Raw genomic sequence first — 23,850 nt, forward strand, 5'->3', positions numbered from 1 at the left:
TGTATCTCAAAATACTGTTCTTCATAACAGTGTTTGGTGAAAGACATTTCAAGAACCTGTACCATTTTGGTCAATTCCTTGGTATTAAAGCACCAAGAAGCTTATGAGGAACTGTAATGAATCTACATAATACTGGATGTTTCCTCTACTTCCTTTACTCTTGAAGAGATGCAGTCCTTCTCTGGCTTTTTCCCTATCTTTATTCATAGTGTCCTTAAAAAGACAATAGACCTTCCCTTACCCCAGGCTCATGAGATCAGCACTTGTGAAGATATGAGTTCCTCTTAAATGAGTGAGACTTCTTCTTGAACTGCTTGATGATAATCTTAAATTTTGGCTTGTTAGAGGATTATTGGGGGGAATGGTTTAGAGAAACTGTCAAGGTGTACCCAATGGTCTTGATGAATCAGAATGATTTCCTCCTGCATGATGTCCATTCTTTTTTCCATTGTCATCATTAATGTGAGACATTTCAGAAGAAGCTGCGTCAAACCCTGGTTCGGCATGGGCTGCATTGACCACATGGACTTTATTCCGACCTTTCTTCCTCAGCAGACAGCTGAAGACCTTCTGAAACCCTTTACGGAAGTGCTTCGAAACCAAGGCATAGACGATGGGATTGAGGCAAGAATTGGCGTAGGCCATGCAATGAGAGAGCAGGCGGAAGGCATACGTGGCTTGGTTGAAAGGGAAGTCACCATATAGGTAGCACATGACCACAACATGGTGAGGAAGCCAGCAAAGACAGAAGAGGACAGTGACAATAATGATCATCTTGGTCACCTTTCTCTTGGCTTTTTTGGACTCTGACATATCCTCCAGTGGGTCAACTGCTGTCCATAAGTACTTAATAGTCCTGGTGTAAGACAGGCTTACAATGAGAACGGGGATCACATAACCCACAATGAATGTGCCGGTATCCATTATCTTACGTGTCCTCTCCTTCCAGCCCGGCATGCAGATATGACTGGACTCATAGTCCATTAAGTCATAGTAACTCAGATAGGGACCAGCAAACACCACAGAGAGGCCCCATATTATAGCCATGGTGGCAATTGCATTGCATGGAGTCCGAAGTTCACGGGAGCGTAGGGGGTAACGAATTGCCAGGTACCTTACAAGAAAACAAGGGGGGATATATTATGAAGTATGGAAACCTTGCATAAACAACTTCAAAAAAGCTAACTCTATCCTGTACAACAATTGGTGTTCCTTTATTATTATTATATACTTATACTATAGTTTTAATTTTCCAACAAGCAGACTGGTGTTGCAGTAACAGCCTGACCAGAGACCCCAAACACCTTTTATGAAGTTCTCCCCTGCAAGACTGGGCAAGCCAGTAGCTTAGGAACATCATCTTTTAGTTCTGTGCTTCCTTCTCAGACTACATGATGCATGATTCCCAGTGTCTTTGGTGGAGAAGAAGAGTTTTCTGAGGGTTCCTAAGGGTTCCTTCCACTTGCCCCAGCAGCAATGGTTTATATGTCACCAAATACTGTTGCTGTAAACATAGTCTATAGCGTTCACTGCATCTGCTTACCTCTGATACCAAGTCAAAATAAAAGAAATTTACATGGTTTATAGTATCCCTTTAAGGCTGGTTCTGGTGTTCTGTTGTAGTAAAGAATATATCTTTCCGGGCTTGCTTCAGGGCTTCCTATATAATACTGATCATTTTGAACGCTCTGATACAGCACCGTTATGATCATTATTGTGAGTTTCATGGGTTCTTTTACTGTGCTTGAGCCAGAGTCATACTGGACCCCATAGAACACACTAGAAATTACAATATCAAGGTCCCACTCTTATGTAGCATTCAGTGTAGTGCTAAATTATATATAGGTGTACTGTAGGCCTGTGGAGGAAATAAAGTAAGGGCTTGTGGATATTTTGCCTGGAAAGATCTCTTCTCCTGAACTATATTACTCACTTCTGATTCAAAATGTGAAAGTTAATATGCCCTTTGAATTTATAGGGATTTATACATACCTGTCAACAGAGACAGCGGCGAGGGTGAAACTACTGGCATACATGGTGAGATAGATAAAGAAGTGCACAGCTTTGCACATGAAAGCCCCAAATACCCAGTCCTCCAAGGAATAGATGGTAGCCTGGAAGGGCACGCAGAAGATGATGAAGGATACATCGGCTACGCTGAGATTGAGTATAAACAGATTGGTTGTGTTGTGTGTCCTTTGCCCGCTTCTTAGGAGCACGGCAAGCACCAAGCTGTTCCCCACAGTCCCAAGCAAGAAGATGAGAGAGAAGATCACTGGGACCACAATACTCGCCGGGCTGAATAGGCTGAATTCAGATGAATTCCAGGGGCCGGCAAGGCCAGCAAAGTCATCAGGCTCCGACATGGATTTAGCTGATGGATCTGCATTTTGAAAAAAAAAAGGTCTGTTATTGTCTTATATTGTACAATGGGATACAAACAATGCCAGTAGACAAATACATATGTCTATAAATCAATGATTGTTCATTAAAACACTAGTTATAAAGTAGAGAGGCATAACTGCCTAACGTTCTGAGGCATTTCATCTTCAGTCATTGTTTTTGCTTCAAGACCCCCTTGGAGGACCAGGCTTTGCTCAGGGAACCCTTAGCCCATAATAAAGTGTATAACCCCGGAGAATATTCAGTAAACAAGTGTTCATCTGACATCTCACCAGGGTATTTTAGGAGAACAAATAGACATTATACCAAATCACAACCTAATTTTCCTTCAAAGCCCCCTTAGCACAGAGGGCAGCCTACATTTTGGGAACCACTGGTTTCTTGCAATTGTTTATGAGTCTTACTAAGCAGCAAAGAATCTGTATTACAAAGCTTGTTCTGGTTCCTGTGAGGCATGGTCCCCTATCTCTGTGATCTATTCCAACGCTTGATAGAACTGATGAATGATGGTGTTCCTTGACATTTTGGAAAGAGATAGCGGATTCCCTTTTAGTTCTGCTCTTTGCTCTTTTGTTTTTCCCCTTGTCTTGGAGACGTATTGATTTTCTCATGTTTCAACTGGTTTTCTTTTGAGGACAGAAAGTTTTCTGTATGTTCTACCACATTCTTTCAAATAAGCACAACCTCACTTATAAGTAGGGCTGCCACCTTTTCTAGAAAAAAATACCGGACCTTCCGATATATTTATCTTTTTTCCCCTATTAATAACATTGGAATCAACCATCATTTTTTACCGGCCAGGCAACCCTACTTATAAGTGTGGCAGAAACGCTGTAGAATTTTCTGTTGTGACCAAACTTTTGAGGCTGCCCTTTATATAGCAGAGAGATATAATGAAAGCTAGCCTAACTCTGGGATTTTCTAGCTGTGCTATACACAGCCTGGCGTCCTCAGTCACAGCATTAATGGTCATTGGTCAACCAATTCTCTTAGGGGCACCAATTCCCTTGAACTCACCACTTTCTTCAAAGCCCCACTAACTGTGTTTATTCTTAACCGGGATGCTTGCCGTCTCACTTAAAGGGCCAGGATTGTCTCTTCAAAGTGTCAGACTAGGCCTTTTAAGACTCACCAGAGAACCTGATATCCAAGACACACTCTCACAACAATTATATGGAGACAGTGTCAAATGGGGTAGAGGTTTACATAGGTTTAAGGTGGAGATAAGAAAGAGCCAATAGGAATTTTCAAAGACTGGGACCCACTAGGGTCTGGGATTCTTTGGTACACGGCCAGGCCAGTCCAACATTGGAGGTACCAGAGGTGACACAACGGATATATATCTAAGTGCCCCAACTGTCACCAAAAAGAGTTCATGGGTTCTTATGGGCAGTATTTGTGAATGTTGTTGTGCATACGATATTCTCATTTTCCTTGCCTGTGAGTGCACTATAAATAGTGGCTAATCCTACTAAATGCAGTTGTGTTGTGCACTGGATGTCATGGATGTCATGTTGTTCATTCAACGGTATTGACCCCACGTGCAATCAGAACATATTCATCTTGTGCTGTCTCTTTTGATGATTGTCATAAATTAATCCACAAGTAGAAAGTCCCTGGGGAGCAGGTAAATCATTTTTCATTAATTTTGTATTGCTTTACAATAGATCAAATAAGGACCCTACAGACACTAAGTGAGAGCTGTGTATAATACACAAGAGCCATGACTGTAGTGTAAAAGTAATCTTTATTGCAAGGTTCATCCCTCTGGGCAGAAACAGTACTTTTGCATGGCACACACAGACTGGGCCCTGGACCTGGCATCAAGGGTTCACTCTCTCAACAATTAGATGTAGACATTGCTAAATGTAATGGGTGTCACTTAGATCTATGGTGCAAATAAGAAAGGGCTGATGGAAAGTGTCCTTGGCTTAAACCCACTAGGCTTGGGGCCCCACATGGAAAGTCCCTGATACTCTGGCAGTCTAGACCAGTGATCCCTCAACCAGTAACTCATGAGTAACATGTTGCTCTTCAACCCCTTGGATGTTGCTCCCAGTGGCCTCAAAGCAGGTGCCTATTTTTGAATAAATGTAATGCCAAACAGAGTCTCAATGTAGATTGACAATCCACATAGGGGCTGCAAAATGGCCAATCACAGCACTTATTTGGCACCCCAATAAGATTTTTTATGTTAGTTTTGCTCCCCAACTCCTTTTACTACTGAATGTTGCTCAAAAGGTTGAGAATCTCTGGTCTAGACTATCCCTGCTTAAAACCAAAGAATGTCACCATACCCCCTATGTCCAACAACTCCCAGACCCCCCCCCCCATCCTACCAGTGGTCCTACCAGTGGTATCAATTCTGGGAAGATTTGTACATCTCTGAAGGTATGGGGACTTCTTCTCCATGAATCTAGTAGAGGTACCATCTAGATAAGACACATTGGAGGCTCTAACTGGGGAGGTGCCCAACCTAGTGGTTTAGGCTGAAGATTCCCTCATGAACCTGGTTACATACAGGTTGAAAGCTAAACTGCTAACCCAACAACCAGAACGTAAAGTGATTTTGATGATAAATATTTTCATTTTGTAGAACTAAAGGGGGTGTGGTGGGAATTGTCTGCTCATTGGACAGTGCAAGTCCAAGTAAATTGGAAGAATTTACTTTGCTCAGTACCCACCACCCCGGCTAAAAAATGCCCGAAATCAACCCCTGCAACTCTTCCATTGACTTGAATGGGAGATGCCTGAGTGTGCTGTTGCTGGAAGACAAAGTGGGCAAAATTGGGCACTTTTTTTTAAAGGGCTCCATGTGCCATTTGCCTGACAAAATGTTACTTTGTACCAACTCTTTCCTCATTTTATTTACCTAGGAATTCATCCAACTCTTGTCTACAAAACAGACTGAAAAGTCAAATTTGGGAGAGGATCCAGGAGCTCTTCTCTCCAGTGATCGATATATTGATGATGTATCCCTCAGACCCCTCAGTCCCTAGAGGAATGCTTTCTAATTAAACTATAGAACATTTAATGGCAGCTCACGCTAATTACGATCAGGGGTTAATGTTGGTGAACACAATTCTTTATTTATTTCATGGAAAATCAATGCCATAGGGAGCAGAGCAGGATATTATTGGTACATTATTATGAACGGCTGCCAGAAACACATCATTGGGATAATGATTGTGCTCAGTACCAGTGCAGCAAGGGTTGACCTCTGGTTATTGTTGAACTATATTTTCCAACCTTAATATTATATCTGCTCCTTTATTCTCTGCTTTACTTCACCCCCTTAAGTCTATTTGAACTATATTTCTTCTCTTATATTTTCTCTTTTATTCCTTTTTCTGTTCCCCCACTGTTGGTGTTGTGGCCCCTCTTGCTACTTATCTCTCCCTTGTGTGTCTCTTTTTTTTCCATTCCCTGACCCTCTTTTCCCTTCTTTTCTCTTCTTTAACCCACGCATCCTTCTCTATTTTTTCACCCCCCTTGTTTGTCTTCTGTCTGTCCCCTAAATCTCTGCCTCCCTTGCCTTCATAGCTCCTTCATACGCAGAGACACTGTAAAACAGTTACAGGAGTTGCAACTTGATCTCATCCAATCTAGAGGAATTACTATTTGTACAAGGTCCAAGGGTGCTAATTTGGTTCTAGACAGGAGTTATGGCATAAGGAGGTCCAACATTGAAACTCCTGCTTTGCCCTATGGTAAGGCTGTCTAACTGGAGGCCCTTGGACCAGATCTGTTGCTCCATGAGATTTTTATTGTCCTCCAGATTTTGCAAAAGCTCCATTGACCTCTATGTATTACATCATCATATAGGGGAAAGAGGTGTTTTGATCTCTATGGATCTCCCTGAGAGAACTGGAAATACTAAAAACACCCCATGTGTATGGACTGCGGTGGTTCTAAATTTAAATTCTTAAATGCAGAGCTGTCACCCCCCCCCCATTTTCTTGGGAGTTACCAGATTTTGGGCTTCATCCCCCGGCCTCTTGTCACACTTCAGCATTGGCCTGATTTCCCGTTCCCACTAGTTAGGATCCAATCGTTGGGCCCTAGAGATCGGAGCATATGGGAGAGATCGGAGCATATGGGCGTCATCACCAAACGAACGGATCTCTCTGTGTATGGCCACCTTAACACACCATAATGTAGAATGCCTAGAGACCATGCTGCTCCTTTCAGTACCCCACTACTTAGCTACTGTGCATATGTGAATAACAAATACAGTGCTTTATAGAAATACAGTATAGACCCTTCCCAATGTCTCCACTCAAGCAGCTTATACAGTGTTACTGGGTACACAAGTGACGTTGATTGTGATGTTGGCATGTCAGAATAGAAAGGGATTTATCTAGATATAACACGTTAATAAGGTCTGTTCTCTCAGCTCCCCCCCCCCCAGCACTGCACTTCAACTTTCCCTAAAGTTCTTTTCTCCAGGTTTTCTCCACCTTTCCATCTCCTGCACCATCAGCTACTGGCATCCCAGCACCAGCCACCGGCCATCAAACAATGCTGCTTATCTTAGTTCAGCGCCAGAGGCTGGAGATATAGTGAATGTATACGTTTGTTCCTGGCATGGAAAGGGTCAAACCATTGACCCCCTGCTCGGAGAGTGCCAGCCATGTTGCAGCGATGCCCACTGTGCACCTCGAGTGGCATCATCTAGTGGACTGACGACAGAATACTCTGGGCTCCATAAGGCAATCAGTGGCACCACTGAAGTGATGGAGGTTTCTCTGAGTAACTGGGGAATGTATTGGGCAGACTGAAATGCAAGGTGCCCAAGTGCCATTGCCCAGTGCAATCATGGAGGTGCCCCTGTATGTAAAACTGACAGGAATATAAGGACCACCGCTCCCTGAATCCTCTCCCTTTCCTTTTCCTCTTTTCTCTCTTCTCCAGCTCAGCCTGCTTCTCTCCCTCCTTTCCAATTAATGCCACTTCTCCCCGTCCACTCCATCTCTAATCCTTCCAATCATTGTACAATTCTTTACTTCTCCTTTAATCTCTCGTCTCTGTCATCTTCTCAGTCTCGTGCATCCTTCTCCTTTCCTGCCTTTATTATCTCTCCTGTTTGTGTTCTGATACAGAACTGGGACTCTATCTCAGCAAATGTTTCTGCCCACAGAGCTTACAATCTAAATGTTGTTGCATGCCTTTAGGGACAGTGGCATCAATAAAGGGGGCACTAACACTGCAGCCCGTCTCTAGGAGCATGGACCTTTGTGAATTACGTTGTAGCACCCTCAATAGTTTTTCCATTCTATTGCACTTCTACTTGTGTTTATAACTGACCCGTTCCATTTAGAACCCACTGATTTGTGCACTAATTAGGATTAATTAATTAATTAATTAATTAATTAATATTGAAATAAAGCTTAGAAAGACAAGGGAACCAGCACAGGGCAGAATGAATTATAACTGCAAAAGATAACCAACTGCAAGTTTCCAAATGACTTTCTGACAGCTCCCCATGCCCAATTTAGCAAATAATCCTTTGTTACATCCAGGCTAATAGTTACTCATACTCCTGTTTTGGGATGAGACAGAAATTGGCAATAAAGGGTTAAACTCTTGTTTTACTGCATTTCCCATCTCTTGGACCTGGAAGCTTGGCTACAGAGAAGGGAAGAGGCGCAAGGTAAAGGAATGGCCCCTACACATACATCAACCAGCCCCAAGCCAGCCATAAAGCTAACTGTTGCAAAACTACACCTCCCAACATTCTCAGTCAATAACAAGAGTTGGTTATAGATTCAGTGGAACTGTATATGAAGTAGCCCCTCTGGAGTTTGGACTTTCTTGTGTCTGTACCTGTCAAAGTCACAACAGCGGCCAAAAGTTTCCAATGAAAAGCTCAATGGCAGAAGGCTGAACTTGATGGATCTCAACTAATAAGACATAATGATTTGTGTTGGCTCAAGCTCCTCATGGTGAAATGTTTGGAAAGTAACTCCACATCACCACTTGACTTTACAACCTCATAAAGTCTCTATAACTGCCCAAGTGCTGCTTCCACCCCACGGAAACCCTATTAAATTGGCAATATTCCTAGATCAGAAGAGTAACAGCTTCCACATTCAGTAATTCTGTACTTGTGTGTTGCCAAATGTCTGTTCCCTGAATGCACGACCCACCCCAGATATGTAACTACCTGCTCCCACCATAACCCCAGCCTGTGCACCTTTACCTTGTTCCTCAGGGCTCAGCTGGATCCCAGGTCTGGCAGGATGGGTGCTGCTAAGTGGAGCATGTCTGTGGGTCACCCAGTCCGCTCATTCCAGCACCTTGTCACTTGTGAGCCTCTCCTCCTGTGTCTGCTCTTACCTTACACAGTGTCTGGCTCCTCTACGTGCCAGCCAAATGCAAGCACAGCCCTTTGTAGGGGGGAGAGGAGGAGTGAAACAGGAAAGAAGAGAGGGGAAGGGAGAAGAGAATAAAGTGTCACAGGGAAAGACAGCGGAAGAATAGAAAAGGAAAAGAGAATAGAGTGTCACAGGTAAAGACAGAGGAAAGAACAGAAAAGGAACATAGAATAGCGTGTCACATGGAAAGACAGAGGAGAGACCAGAAAGAGAAGAGAATAGAGTGTCACAGGTAGAGACAGAGGAAAAAACAGAATGGGAGAAGAAAATAGAGTCTCATGGAAAGACAGATAAAAAAGAGAAAGGGAGAGGAGAATAGAGTATAACAGGCAGAGGAAAGAACAGAAAAGGAATATAGAATAGCGTGTAGCATGGAAATACAGAGGAGAGACCAGAAAGAGAAGAGAATAAAGTGTCACAAGTAGAGACTGAGGACAGAACAGAAAAGGAAAAGAGAATAGAGTGTAACAGGCAGAGACAGAGGAAAGAGCAGAAAGGGAGAACAGAATAGATTGTCACAGGGAAAGACAGAGGAAACAACAGAATGGCAGAAGAGAATAGAGTGGCACATGGAAAGACAGAGGAAGAATAGAAAGGTAAAAAGAGAATAAAGTGTCACAGTGAAAGACAGAGGAAGAATAGGAAGGTAGACGTGAATAAAGTGCCACAGGCAGAGACAGAGGAAAGAACAGAAAGGGAGAAGAGAATAGAGTGTCACAGGGAAAGACAGGGGAGAGACCAGAAAGAGAGAAGAAAATAGAGAATCACAGGCAGAGATAGAGGCATGAACAGAAAATGAAAAGAGAATAGAGTGGCACAGGCAGAGACAGAGACAAGAACAGAAAGGGGAGCAGAAGGGAAGGCACAGATGGAGGGACAGAGAGTAGTAGAGGCAGAGAAATACCCGAGGGAGAGGAGAGAGTAGAGGGGCAGAGAGAAGTAATAGTGAGAGTGTGAGGGACAGAGTAATGACAAGAATGAGGTATTGAGAGAGATCAAAAGAAAAGACAGACGGGAGAGAAGATGAGGGGGGGAAGAATGGAGAGATAGGAAGAAGTAATAGGGAAAATGACAGAGAGAGGAGAGACAGGGAGAGAGAAAAGATGAGCGATGTAGAGACACACCTCTCTGAGTGAGGACAGAAAACTAACGGGGAGACAGTCATGAAGAGAGAGGGCCAGAGAGAAGTAGCAGGTAGGGGAATAACAGGTGGAAAGTAAAGAAGAGAGGAGTAGAGGGAAATAATATGGGTGAGTGGGGAGACAACGGGGGAAATGAGGGAATTAATATGGAAGAGGAAACAGAGGAAGACAAATGAAAAGGGGCAGAGTGACAGAGCAGGAAAAAGTGGAGAAAGAGTAAAGAGAGGAACAGAGACGTATCATAGGTGGGTTGGTATAGAGAAAAGGATAGGGAGAGTGGGGAAGAGAAGCCAACTAGATCCTGCCTGTGTTCCCTACACCACTAGCAGGTATAATGTCACTACAAATCCCATCATGCCATGAGAGACCTTCACTCAACAAGACAAGGGCAATGATCTCTTGCTCGTGCCCATTCAGGCTGATATCAAACCATTACTACTTGTCATCTACTGACTTACCTGAACTTCATGTACCTGACACATAACTACCTCTGTGCCCCATTCAACTGCAACTCTGACCAATTGTCTGGAGTTTCCTTTCCCTTCACTGTTCTTGGTCCATGGGATACTGTACCCCCAAATGTAATTTCTAAGGCTATTAGAAGTCACTGAGGGGTTGTTCTGTGACCATATAAAGACACAAGGCTGCAGGCTGAGTTATACAGGGAACTCTGAGTATCACTCATGTATTATAAGGGATAATGTACCCCCTACTGTAAATGATAAGGATATTAGAAGTCACTGAGGGGTTGTTCTGTGACAATATAAAGGCACAAGGCTACAGGCTGAGTTATACAGGGAACTCTGATTATCACTCATGTATTATAAGGGATAATGTACCCCCTAATGTAAATGATAAGGATATTAGAAGTCACTGAGGGATTGTTCTGTGACCATATAAAGGCACAAGGCTGCAGGCTGAGTTATACAGGGAACTGAGTATCACTTATGTATTATAAGGGATAATGTACCCCCTACTGTAAATGATAAGGATATTAGAAGTCACTGAGGGGTTGTTCTGTGACCATATAAAGGCACAAGGCTGCAGGTTGAGTTATACAGGGAACTGAGTATCACTTATGTATTATAAGGGATAATGTACCCCCTACTGTAAATGATAAGGATATTAGAAGTCACTGAGGGGTTGTTCTGTGACCATATAAAGGCATAAGGCTGCAGGCTGAGTTATACAGGGAACTCTGAGTATCACTCATGTATTATAAGGGATAATGTACCCCCTACTGTAAATGATAAGGATATTAGAAGTCACTGAGGGGTTGTTCTGTGACCATATAAAGACACAAGGCTACAGGCTGAGTTATACAGGGAACTCTGAGTATCACTCATGTATTATAAGGGATAATGTACCCCCTACTGTAAATGATAAGGATATTAGAAGTCACTGAGGGGTTGTTCTGTGACCATATAAAGGCACAAGGCTGCAGGCTGAGTTATACAGGGAACTCTGAGTATCACTCATGTATTATAAGGGATAATGTACCCCCTACTGTAAATGATAAGGATATTAGAAGTCACTGAGGGGTTGTTCTGTGACCATATAAAGGCACAAGGTTACAGGTTGAGTTATACAGGGAACTCTGAATATCACTCATGTATTATAAGGGATAATGTACCCCCTACTGTAAATGATAAGGATATTAGAAGTCACTGAGGGGTTGTTCTGTGACCATATAAAGGCACAAGGTTACAGGTTGAGTTATACAGGGAACTCTGAGTATCACTCATGTATTATAAGGGATAGTGTACCCCTACTGTAAATGATAAGGATATTGGAAGTCACTGAGGGGTTGTTCTGTGACCATATAAAGGCACAAGGCTGCAGGATCAGTTATATCAGTTCGAGTTACTAACATTATGACTTTCCAGAAGGCCCTAAAAAAGTCAAAAATTAGAAAAATAATGTAGACTGCCACAGGCAGGGACTTTGATACTGGTGCCGTTACTATGGCATTTGCACGTATTAAACAAAACAGCCTAGATTTTAATTTTCAGTAGCAGGGAACAATGCATTTCAGATGTTAGACTTGGCATTTACAGAGATTCGGCATGGGGAACAGAGTGATTTGTAGCTCTATTTCGGCAATGCGTGAGAGAAATAAACAGCAGGTATAGGGATTGGAATTATTAAAATATGTGATTTAACAAACATCTCAAAAGACAAATTTTTCTTGTGTCTGGGAGTGACAGGGTTTGGAACTTAATATGTATCACTGGAAACCTGCTGTTATACTGATTTGAGAAGTGGCCCCTGAATGAAACCCCTGAGGCCAGTAGTCTAAACCCAGCCTGGCCTCCAGTGGTACAAACCCAGCAAGATCTCAATCAGCACAAACTGAGCACCATCTCCATCAGCACAAACCCAGAACCAGCTCCACCTGCACAAACCCAGCATGGTCTCCATCAGCACAACCCCAGCATGGTCCTCATGAACACAAATCCAGCATGTTCTCCAGTGGCCTAAACCCAGCCTGACCTCCAGTGGTACAGACCCAGCAAGATCTCCATCAGCACAAACCCAACATGGTCTTTATGAACACAAACCAAGCATGTTCTCCAGTAGCCTAAACCCAGCCTGACCTCCAGTGGTACAAAACCAGCAAGATCTCTATCAGCACCAATCCAGCATGGTCTTCAAGAACACAAATCCAGCATTTTCTCCAGTAGCTTCAACCCAGCCTGACCTCCAGTGGTACAAACCAAGCAAAATCTCCTTCAGCACAAACCCAGCACCATCTCCATCAGCACAAACCCAACATGGTCTCCATCAGCACAAATTCAGCATGGTCTCCATCAGCACAAACCCAGCATGGTCTTCATGAACACAAATCCAGCATGTTTTCCAGTGGCACAAACCCAGCCTGGTCTCCATCAGCACAAACCCAGCATGGTCTCCATCAGCACAAACCCAGCATAGTCTTCATCAGTACAATATGGGGGCGGCCCCCTCACTACATTCATCTTCCTGTTTGCACCTGCACCCTCCTCCTATCTGTGGCATGCACTTGCGCCCTCCTCCTATCTGTGGCATGCACCTGCACCATCCTCCTATGCACCTGTAGCCTCCTCCTATCTGTGGCATGCACCTGCACTCTCCTACCCTCCTCCTATCTGTGGCATGCACCTGCACCCTCCTCCTATGCACCTGCACCCTACTCCTATGCACCTGCACCCTCCTCCTATCTGTGGCATGCATCTGCACCCTCCTCCTATGCACCTGCACCCTCCTCGTATCTGTGGCATGCACCTGCACCCTCCTCCTATGAACCTGCAACCTTCTCGTATCTGTGACATGCACCTGCACCCTCCTCCTATGCACCTGCACCCTAATCCTATGCACCTGCACCCTCCTCCTATCTGTGGCATGCACCTGCACCCTCCTCCTATGCACCTGCACCCTCCTCGTATCTGTGGCATGCACCTGCACCCTCCTCCTATGAACATGCACCCTCCTCCTATCTGTGGCATGCACCTGCACCCTCTTCCTATGCACCTGCACCCTCCTCCTATCTGTGGCCTGCACCCTCCTCCTATCTGTGGCATGCACCCTCCTCCTATCTGTGGCATGCACCTGCACCCTCCTCCTATCTGTGGCATTGTGAGTTCATGTAGGGGATTTCAGTGGGGCCCAAAAAACCTCATAGTATGCCACTGAATAGAAGGGCAGGGAGACATCTCGCAGGGAGAGATGGGCAGAGAAGGGTACAAGACACTTGTCAGGGAAAGATGGGCAGAAAAGGGTAGAGAGACACTTGTCAGAGAGATGGACAGAGAAGTGTAGGGAGACACCTGTCAGGGAGAGAGGGACAGAGAAGGGTAGTGAGACACCTGTCAGGGAGAGAGGGACAGAGAAGGGTAAGGAGGAACATGCACAGGAGAGATGGGCAAAGGAGAGTAGGGAGATAACTGCATGTGATAAGGAGTACAGAGGAGCAGTAGCTCGTTAACAGACTTGTGAAATATGCAGATCTAGCTTTTGTTATATATTTTCAGTAGTTGGAACCAGCAGTGTAAAGAAGCAAGGGACACGCAAACACTATTTTCAATAACAATTATATTTACAAATTTTAAATCACTGTAACTTTACAACTGGACATTGACAATTAAAATATATTTAATTTATTAAGACAAAAAGTGGTAAAACCCACCACTTTCTTTAATACAATATACAAATTAGTAACTTGTGAACACAATTAGTATGGAGTTGATTCCTTTCGTAATTAGTGAGTTGGCGTACAGAAAATCATTAGTCAGTTAAAGTGCCAGTGCTTAAAAAGTACGATCAATAACCGTGACTGTAAAATGAATTACTTATTACAGGGAACTCTGAGTATAATTCACAAGTATGAGGCCAACGGCTGAACTCAAAGATGACTTCTAATATCCTTATGTTTTACATGCTAGCGGCCGAGATTGGGGTCAAGGAGGGAGGTCGGGCAGCAGCATTAGGGTAAGGCCACACTAAGCGATAGCGCGGCGATTTGACTCGCCGCGACTATTCGCCGCGACTTTTAATCCTCAATCGCTGGCGAAACTTTGACGCTGGCGTCTATGGGGAATCGCTGCGTAAAAACACACGCGGCGATCTTTTTCTATTGTCGCTCGAAATCGCCTCGCTAGGCGATTTCGAGCGACTATAGAAAAAAGATCGCCGCGTGTGTTTTTACGCTGGCGATTTTGCGCGATTTCCCATAGACGCCAGCGCCAAAGTTTCGCCAGCGATTGAGGATTAAAAGTCGCGGCGAATAGTCGCGGCGAGTCAAATCGCCGCGCTATCGCTTAGTGTGGCCTTACCCTTAGCAGGTCTTGGCCGGCGGGGCCCACCGGGTGTTTTCCCACCAGCCCAGTCCGACCCCGGACACAAATGACATTACAAAGCACCATTTATAAGGGAATATATATGTGTATGTATTATAGGGGTGTTATCGCATGGTGGGCTCTTTCATCATTTAATAATTAGGCTGCAAACTTGATGAATTTGAAACAACAGCATCACCTGCTGGTCAGTTTGGTTGACTGGCTACAATTGACTGAAAATTTCTTAAGAAATGTTTTCATGCACAATGATCTTTACTGAAGTTGTCCCTATATAATAAATAGGCCTATTCGCTAATCTATCAGTAGAATCCCTGCCACCCAAGAAGGTGTGAGTATCCCCCACATTAGCTACAGAGCTAATCTCCCCCAATCTCCAATATACAGAGGCAAATAGGTGCAAAAGGAATGTTCTGTACAGACAATAACTCCATATACCCCCCCCCCCCCCGCACTCTCCTGTCTGCTCAAGGGAATGTAAATGGAATACAAACATGACTCCTTCACAGCGGTTAGTTTACCCTTTAAACGAATTCCTCCCGGCCGTGTTTTCTCTCTGGATTAGGGCTGCTCTTTCCATGTTCACGTGTTAATTCCGTGTTTGACGCCCTGGCTCACAATACATCCATTTAGAATGGGAGTCAACAAACAGAGTCAAGAACATTGAAAGACATTTAAATGCAAGTTGACCTAATCAAGAAGGAACAGCCCCTCTGAGAATCCATAGTACTGTGATGAGTTTAGCAGGGACAAGGTTTTAATCCAGGGATTCAATGAGCCCCCGGGGATTCTAATGTGACTAATAAATTGGTAATAAATACCTAATTGCAGCCATAATATCCGCAGGGCCTGCCCCTATCCCAGCCAATATGTTTGGTATTACCCCCCTGCAAGGTGCACCGGAATGTAACAGTTTAAAGACTTCATTTTCTCTTGTATCTGAAATCCTCTGACATGGGATTAGGAGGTTTGGAATGGGGGTAAGTAAACTCTAGGGCCCCAATGTTTAGACTTTTTTGTTCTCTGTTTCTGACTCTTGAAACAATGTAGCTGAAGTCATTTCTCTTAAAAGTCTGATAATCCCCCAGGCTTTTGCTACACTGTTTCAGGAGTCAGAACCAGCAGTGCAGAGAAAAGCTAGACAACCAAACAGATCCTGTTACCTTTACCATGTGGATGGTGCATGCACTACTGAAAGCAGGATCTGTGTGGTTGTATAGCTTTTCTCTGCACTGCTGTTTCTGACTCCTGAAACAGTCTAGACTTTTTTGTTCTCTGTTTCTGACTCTTGAAACAATGCAGCTGAACTAATTTTTCCTCCAGGTCTGATAATCCCCAGGCTTTTGCTACACTGTTTCAGGAGTCAGAATCAGCAGTGCAGAGAAAAGCTAGACAACCAAACAGATCCTGCTTTCAGTAGTGCATGCACCATCCACTTGGAAACGGGGCTCAGGTGACTATTTCTGGACAGACAACAGGTCTAGTGAAATTGCCACCCCAGGGTGTGATTTAATGTTTGCACAGTAAGGAGACACATGCAGGCACCTCCAGGGCAAACTGGTTGCTGATCCCAGCAAACCTTGCTGTTTGCTGGGATCACTGACCTTAGCAACCAGATGGCAATGTCATAAGGTTCACATTATAGAGATGCAGAATAAAAAAAAAGCAGACTAACTGCAATGCTGCTCTAAAAGTACAGGGACCACTTCCCTGTATTAAGGCTTTAGTTTGAAGGGATCCTGTCATGGGAAAACATGTTTTTTTCAAAACACATCAGTTAATAGCACTGCTCCAGCAGAATTCTGCACTGAAATCCGTTTCTCAAAAGAGCAGACCGATTTTTTTACATTTAATTTTGAAATATGACAGGTGGCTAGATATATTGTCAGTTTCCCAGCTGCCCCCAGTCATGTGACTTGGGCTCTGATAAACTTCAAAAGTATAAGAAAATTCTCACCACCGCACTCCTGTGTATTCACTCCTCTGCTTCCAGTGGTGCTGGGTCTCCGTGAACCCGGCAAGGTCCCTTATAAGCGAATATAGAAAATTACGGATCCGCACACACTTTATCTTCAAGCAGATGGGGGTTAACCCAAGTTTATTGTGCCACCACTAAGATCAACGTTTCGGGAGGGTTTACCCACCCTTTATCCTGATGAAGGGTGGGTAAACCCCCCCGAAACGTTGATCCCGAAACCCCCCCGAAACGTTGGGAGTTAACCACAATAAACTTGGGTTAACTCCCATCTGCTTGAAGATAAAGTGTGTGCGGATCCGTAATTTTCTATATTCTCTGATAAACTTCAGTCACTCTTTACTGCTGTACTGCAAGTTGGAGTGAAATTACCCCCCCCTTCCCCCCCCCCAGCAGCCTAACAACAGAACAATGGGAAGGTAACCAGATAGCAGCTCCCTAACACAAGATAACAGCTGCCTGGTAGATCTAAGAACAGCACTCAATAGTAAAGTCCAGGTCCCCCTGAGACACATACATTATATTGAGTAGGAGAAACAACAGCCTGCCAGAAAGCAGTTCCATTCTAAGGGCAGAGACAGACGAGAAGATTTGGGCGACTAATCTCCCTGAACTGCCTCCCCATCAGCTAGAATCTAAATCGCCAGCGGGATGGCACTCGGATCGCTTTGTTTTCCGAAGTCGCCCAAAGTTGCCTCACGAGGAAACTTCAAGTGCTGGCTCTTTCTGAAAAAAATCATGACAGAATCCCTTTAATGATAGGAATATGTTTAATTGATTTAAAGGGGAACTCCACCCAAAAACATTTTTTGGTAATCTTAAGAAATGTTCCAGAAAGAAAGAAAGAAAGAAAGAAAGAAAGAAAGAAAGAAAGAAAGAAAGAAAGAAAGAAAGAAAGAAAGAAAGGAAGGAAGGAGGGGAATGAATGGACAGAAGGATTTGTGGTTTTAGAGCAGACAAATATAATAGGCGGTTATATATTTCTGTTTAGTGCTGGGAGTCACTGTGCAGACGGATATCAGGCAGTTCCTCACCCCAAATAACCTCCCAGGCCAAAACATGTGATGATTTAGGGCTGTTGGCAGTGGGAGGTTTGGGGGAAGCAATACAAGGAAGGGTTGGGAGAGAGGCGCTGAGTGATCCCCCTGCTACTGTGAATGAGCCGAGCCAGGCAGAGCCGGGGGTGTGGGAAGGGCTGGGAGTTGCACAGCAGGGAATATAAACATCAGGGCCCTTATCATAATGCAGAGTGGGATTAGCAGAGCTCAGGGCTGATTAAAGGAGGGAAATAAGGGATTTATTCTAAATGGAGCACAGCAGTTCCTTACCCTAACATACTGCAGCTGATAAAGCCTGTCTAAATACCCCCATTTATTTTCTTTATGTTCCCCTAATTAGGTCTGTTTAATAAGGATGCAGCAGAGGTTTGCTTTTCTCTGCCTATGCTTAGCTTTCTTATCATTCAGCAACTCATTAAGGATGACTCTGTTGTGTGGAAAGGTGCCCCCTGGTGGGAAGGTAATTCCATTATGTCATTTCTATTAAAATGAATTTATCCCAGATCCGATCACTGTTAGTGCAATAGATTAATATATTTCAGCTTATGAGTTACAAGATCTGGGCAGTTAGGACGGGTTACTGTGTGTGCAACGGATGATGCTCCGCTTCTCTAAACAGAGGCACCAAGTCATATCCCTTTGCCATGATTCTTCTACAATGAAGCTGTGCCAGTTTCATGTAACAATGAATAAAGCTCTGTCGTTTGTATGAAGCACCACTAGATGGCACTGGGTGTTCAAACTATTCGAAAGCCAAATCCTGTACACTGTATAAATAAACCTCAGTAGTATAAAAGAGGATGCGTTTATCAAAGCATTTTGGTGCACACTTTATTTCTTTAGCCAAAGTTTGGAATGCCTAGGAGGAATATGTTTTCAGGGAACACTTCTGTTTTTAAATCATGCATTTGGAAAGCCTGGTGGAAGGGTTTTTAGTGCACACCACTTTGTGAGCCATGCAATTGGAAAGCCGGGGGGGGGGGGTATTTTGCTATTTTCAGTGCACATCATGCATTTGGAAAGCATGGAGGAAAGGTTTTTCAGTACACACCACTTTCTGAGAAATGCATTTGGATACTCTGGGGGAAAACGTTTTCAGTGCACACCACTTCCTGAGCAATGCATTTGGATAGCCTGGGGGGATGTTTTTTGAGCACACCACTTTCTGAGCCATGCATTTGGATAGCCTGGGGGAAAAGGTTTTCAGTACACACCACTTTGTGAGCAATGCATTTGGAAAGTCTGGGGGGGGGGTGTTTTCAGTACACACCACTTTGTGAGCAATGCATTTGGAAAGCCTGGGGGAAAATGTTTTCAGTGCACACCATTATTTGAGCAATGTATTTGGAATGCTTAGGGCACAGATCACATGATAGGATCAGTAGCTGCTACATACAGCTACAAGTAGGTTTCACTGTTTCCTATTTGGTACAGGCTGCAGCTAATCATCTCCATGTAGGGTTACCACCTTTTCTGGAAAAAAATACCGGCCTTCCTAAATTCTTGCCATTTTTTTCTATTAATAACATTGGCGTCAAGCATCATTTTTACCGGCCAGGTGGCAACCCTATCTCCAGGTGCTCCATAAGGGTAAGTTCACAGTGGGAGATTGGGGGAGATTTAGTCGCCCGGTGATTAATCGCCAATTCTTTGGGGCGACTAATCTCCCCAAACTGATTTCCCCTGCCTTCGACCTGCTAGAATGAAAAATCGCAGCGGCATGGCACTCGTTTCCTCAACAGGCAACTTCGGGTGACTTAGGAAAACGAAGCGCCGCGAGTGGCATGCCGCTGCGATTTTTCATTTTAGCAGGTGGAAGGCAGGGGAAAGCAGTTTGGGGAGATTAGTCGCCCCAAAGAAGAGGTGATTAGTAGCCAGGAAACTAAATCTCCCCGAATCTCCCAGTGTGACCTTACCCTAAACGTAAAGGTGATGGCACGTGGGGTATGTCCACCCTGTGTGCCATCACCCTTTGGCTTACATAGCATAATTCTAGTAAGCTCTGTACAGTGCTGCAGAAGATGTTGGTGCTATATAAATAAAGCATAATAATAATAAGAGGCATGCACCCCTCTCCAAAAAAATCCCCAAGTCTCCAAGTGTAGATGCCGCTCCCTGCAGTGCACCAGCCGGTTCCCGTTCCCTGCCTGGAAGCAGTTTGTAGCAGGAATTGGGCAGGAATGAGGCAGGAATGGGGCAGTGCCTCTGTACCCCCAGGTATAGGATATTGCTAGGCATGTAGTACAAGGCTTGGCTGGGGCTGCGGTGCGAATGATGGAAGCAGATATTAAATGCCTGGTGGGATTAATTCATATAACCTACGCTGCCCCTCCCTTCCCTGTAATTTATCTGAGCCCAGAACAGGGGCAGAGCACAGACAAAGCTCAGATTGTCCAGATCAGCACCTGCCCCTGATCCCGAAACTCAGCGCTGCTACGGGGAGACGCCAGTCACAGAACAGCACAGGTACCAGGGCATGGGGCACAATATATATATATATATATATATATATATATATATATATATATATATATATATATATATATATATATATATAGCTTGGTGCCTACAGAACATGGCATGGGGCACTATATATATATATATAGCTTGGTGTCTACAGAACATGGCATGGGGCACAATATATATATAGCTGGGTGCCTACAGAACATGGCTTGGGGCACAATATATATATATAGCTGGGTGCCTACAGAACATGGCATGGGGCACAATATATATAGCTGGGTGCCTACAGAACATGGCATGGGGCACAATATATATAGCTGGGTGCCTACAGAACATGGCATGGGGCACAATATATATAGCTGGGTGCCTACAGAACATGGCATGGGGCACACACAGGGGTGGGCATGGAAGCGAGACAATCCACATTTAGCCCAATAGCATTTCAGTTGGCACAGGATGGCATGTGGCCATGTACTGGAAGCCTTCTATACACCAAGCAGTAAACATAAGTGAACGTTACTGTGTCCCACGGGAATGTCATGTTAGGGTCCGCTTTAATAAGAAGGCATTTTTCATAAACATACAATGAACTTCTCTGATCAGTCTCAGGCCCATTGGACCCTCCAGCAGTTATTCCCTGGAATTCTGGGAAGAAGCAGAGGACTATGGGATGCAAAGCAATATTCCAGGCCATGTTAGCACAGGGTGAGCTCAGCTTCCCCCCAACTTGGCTGCATTAGCACCCGGATGCTAACAGATACTTAGACAGATGCTGACACAGGGTGGGTCTTCTTTCCCAAACATTAACACAGGCCTTCCAAATCTCATTGACACCTCCGTGCCGGCGTCTGTTCTGCTCTCCTTCCCTTCAGCCCTCTCTGCTGGGTATCAGAGGCCTCTAATAACCAATATAAATCTCCTATGTCATTCAATTGCTTGATACTCTCCATAATCTGGGGCTGAGATCCTTATATATCTCATATGTTTTATATCATATTATAGCATGAAATAATCAGGGGCTGGGGGAGCAGAATAATGACTCCTTTACTGGATCCTTATCTCCCAGCGGATCCCTATCTCTGTGTGGATATGATTTGGGTGTGAGTGTGCGTCTGACTGCCACCCAGCAATTTTAGACAAATATCCCACATTTGGGGAATGTTAATCTTTTCCCATATACACACAGTACCTATTCCATGTTATGCTAATAAATTCCATTGCTTTAGAGTTCCTTGGCCAATCAGATCTTTACAAGGTGCATGCATGGCGCAGCCTTTCAGCAGAGGGGGTAGAGAATGGCATAGAGTGCTGGAGGGCTACAGGTTTCTCATAACTAGTACAGCTATGGGATCCGTTATCCGTAAACCTGATATCCAGAAAGCTCCAAAATACGGAAAGGCCATCTTCCATAGACTCCGTATTATCCAAATCATCCCAATTTTTAAAAATGATTTCCTTTTTCTCTGTAATAATAAAACAGTAGCTTGTACTTGATCCCAACTAAGATTATTAATAATTAATCCTTATTGGAAGCAAAACCAGCCTATTGGGCAGCGTCAGACTGGGACACCAGGAGCCACCCAAAAACCTTAGATCAGGGGCCCACTCTCAGTACTATTTTATTTCCTCTCCTCACTCAACCTCTATTCTCCTAGTCTCTTTTCTTAATATACAATAATCTATGATTTTAGCCTTTTCTTTTAAATTTAGCCGAGAAATAGGGAATGGCCATGAAATAGGTCAAATGTTTAGAAGCAGGAGGCCCCACTGACACCTGGGCCCACCGGGACTTTTCCTGGTATCCCTGTGGGCCAGTCCGACACTGCTATTGGGTTTATTTAATGCTTAAATGATTTTCTAGTAGATTTAAAGTATGAAGCAAATTAAAGAAAGGTCCATTATCTAAAAAACACTAGGTCCCGAGCATTCTGGATAACAGGTCACATACCAGTAGAACATTTTTGGCCAGAAGTGTTCTAGAATTGGTGATATCTCCAAGATTTGCAGGTACCCTGGACCTGTGGTGATGGCATGTGGGTAAGGGTAGAACCGAGTGCTATATGTATTGGCCATTCTATAAAACACTAACATTTACTTATAGGTGAACTACTCCTTCAAACTCACTCTGTGTCTCACTCTGCTCATGTCTTCAGTCTTGAGCCCCTGAACTCTGTCATTAGCCAGAGGTTCATTTAGCCTCTAAACTGCCTATAAGGATTCTGGGATTTGTAGTGCATGTATGGCCACTGCTGCTTGAATTTATCTAAAGCACAGCAAGCAAAGCCATCTCTTTTTCACATGAGTGGAATATGTAGAATCTCAGCCGTAAAGCATGCCCATACTGCTGCTCTCTGGGAGGTAGGAAGGAGACTACACTCCATTCTTTAAAAACAAACAGAGCAGCATCAACCGAAGGGCAATGACACAGGCAGCATTCCAGACATTTTGCCACCGGAATCACCTTCCATTCATTTTAATGGCAATTGCCCAGCTGGTGGTGCATTATGGTCCAAATCTGCTCAACCATGTCTGCCTGTGTATGATGAGGGTTACAGAGGGTACTGCAGTTAGAGGCCCAATGGCATAGGAGGGCCCGAGATGAAAAGGTGCAATTTGTGGGGTGCAAAAGGAGCAGGAACGTGGGCAGGATTTGGGAGGATCATGGGAATAGTTTTGGCAGCATGTTTTAATTGAAGCATTTAAAGGAGAAGGAAAGCTACAGAAGCAGTTTATTGCCAATAGATTAGCCACCATAGTGCTATAACACTATTTATTTTGCAGAATGTTTTACCATACCTGAGTAAAGAACTCTAGAAGCTCTCTCTCTTTGTTTAGGATAACAGATGCCATATTAGCTTGGTGTGACATCACTTCCGGTCTGAGTCTCTCATAGCTCTGGGCAGTGTCGGGCTGGCCCACAGGGATACCAGGAAAACTCCCGGTGGTCCCAAGTGTCAGTGGGGCCTCCTGCTTCTAAACATTTGGCCTATTTCATGGTCATTCCTTATTTCTATGAGAACAAAGAGGCTAAATAGATGGAATAATAGATTACAGTGTGTAAATAAAAGAGACTAGGAGAATAGAGGTTGAGTGAGAGAAGAAAATAGTACCAGGTGGGCCCCATGTCTGAGATTTTTTGGTGGGCCCCAGGTGTCCCAGTCCAACCATGGTTCTGGGCTCAGATTACAGCAGAGAAGGGATGGGAGGGAGAGGAGCAAACTGAGCATGCTCAAGCCCTAGCCCTGGAGGTTTAAGCTGAAAACAGGAAGTCTGATACAGAAGCCCATGAGTACACAATAGAAGGAAAGAAATGTGATGTTTCTTTTGACAGAGGACTCAGAGCAGCATTACTTTGAGGGTTTACTGGTATATTTATATAGACCTTTCTGATAAAGCTTACTTAGTTTTAGCCTTTCCTTCTCCTTTAAATTGCACCGTGTTTTAACCCTTCGTTATATATTGTGGAATTCTGGGAGTTGTAGTTCTGCAACATTTGTAGACCCAAAAACTAGGAATACACTAGGACAGGGGGCCCAAGGGACAGTTAAAGTGGCAGCGGAGTGAGTACCAATAGCAGCACCCCCTGAGATTAAAGGAAGT

The 23,850-nt window shown here is 44.1% G+C and overlaps 1 protein-coding gene across 1 annotated transcript; it reads right to left on the minus strand.

Annotated features, from left to right (window-relative positions):
* Window positions 1–361: 361 nt before the first annotated feature.
* XB5962511.S (provisional ortholog of galanin receptor 2 S homeolog) lies at window positions 362–9,272 on the minus strand. Its single transcript, XM_018239348.2, has 3 exons — window positions 8,606–9,272; window positions 1,993–2,383; window positions 362–1,114 (listed from the first exon to the last, which is right to left on the minus strand). The coding sequence occupies exons 2-3, from the start codon at window positions 2,364–2,366 to the stop codon at window positions 379–381; spliced, it is 1,110 nt and encodes a 369-aa protein (XP_018094837.1). The 5' UTR covers window positions 2,367–2,383; window positions 8,606–9,272; the 3' UTR covers window positions 362–378.
* Window positions 9,273–23,850: the final 14,578 nt, after the last annotated feature.

This window comes from Xenopus laevis, chromosome 9_10S, assembly GCF_017654675.1.
Source record: "Xenopus laevis strain J_2021 chromosome 9_10S, Xenopus_laevis_v10.1, whole genome shotgun sequence".
Classification (NCBI taxonomy): domain Eukaryota; kingdom Metazoa; phylum Chordata; class Amphibia; order Anura; family Pipidae; genus Xenopus; species Xenopus laevis.

What these genes read in the sequence shown, in the direction of transcription:
- XB5962511.S (XM_018239348.2), bottom strand. Translation starts at nt 2,366, where the DNA reads ATGTCGGAGCCTGATGACTTTGCTGGCCTTGCCGGCCCCTGGAATTCA. An exon ending in GCCGCTGTCTCTGTTGACAG is followed by an intron (nt 1,115 to 1,992) that starts GTATGTATAAAT and finishes TTTTCTTGTAAG; the next exon opens with GTACCTGGCAATTCGTTACC.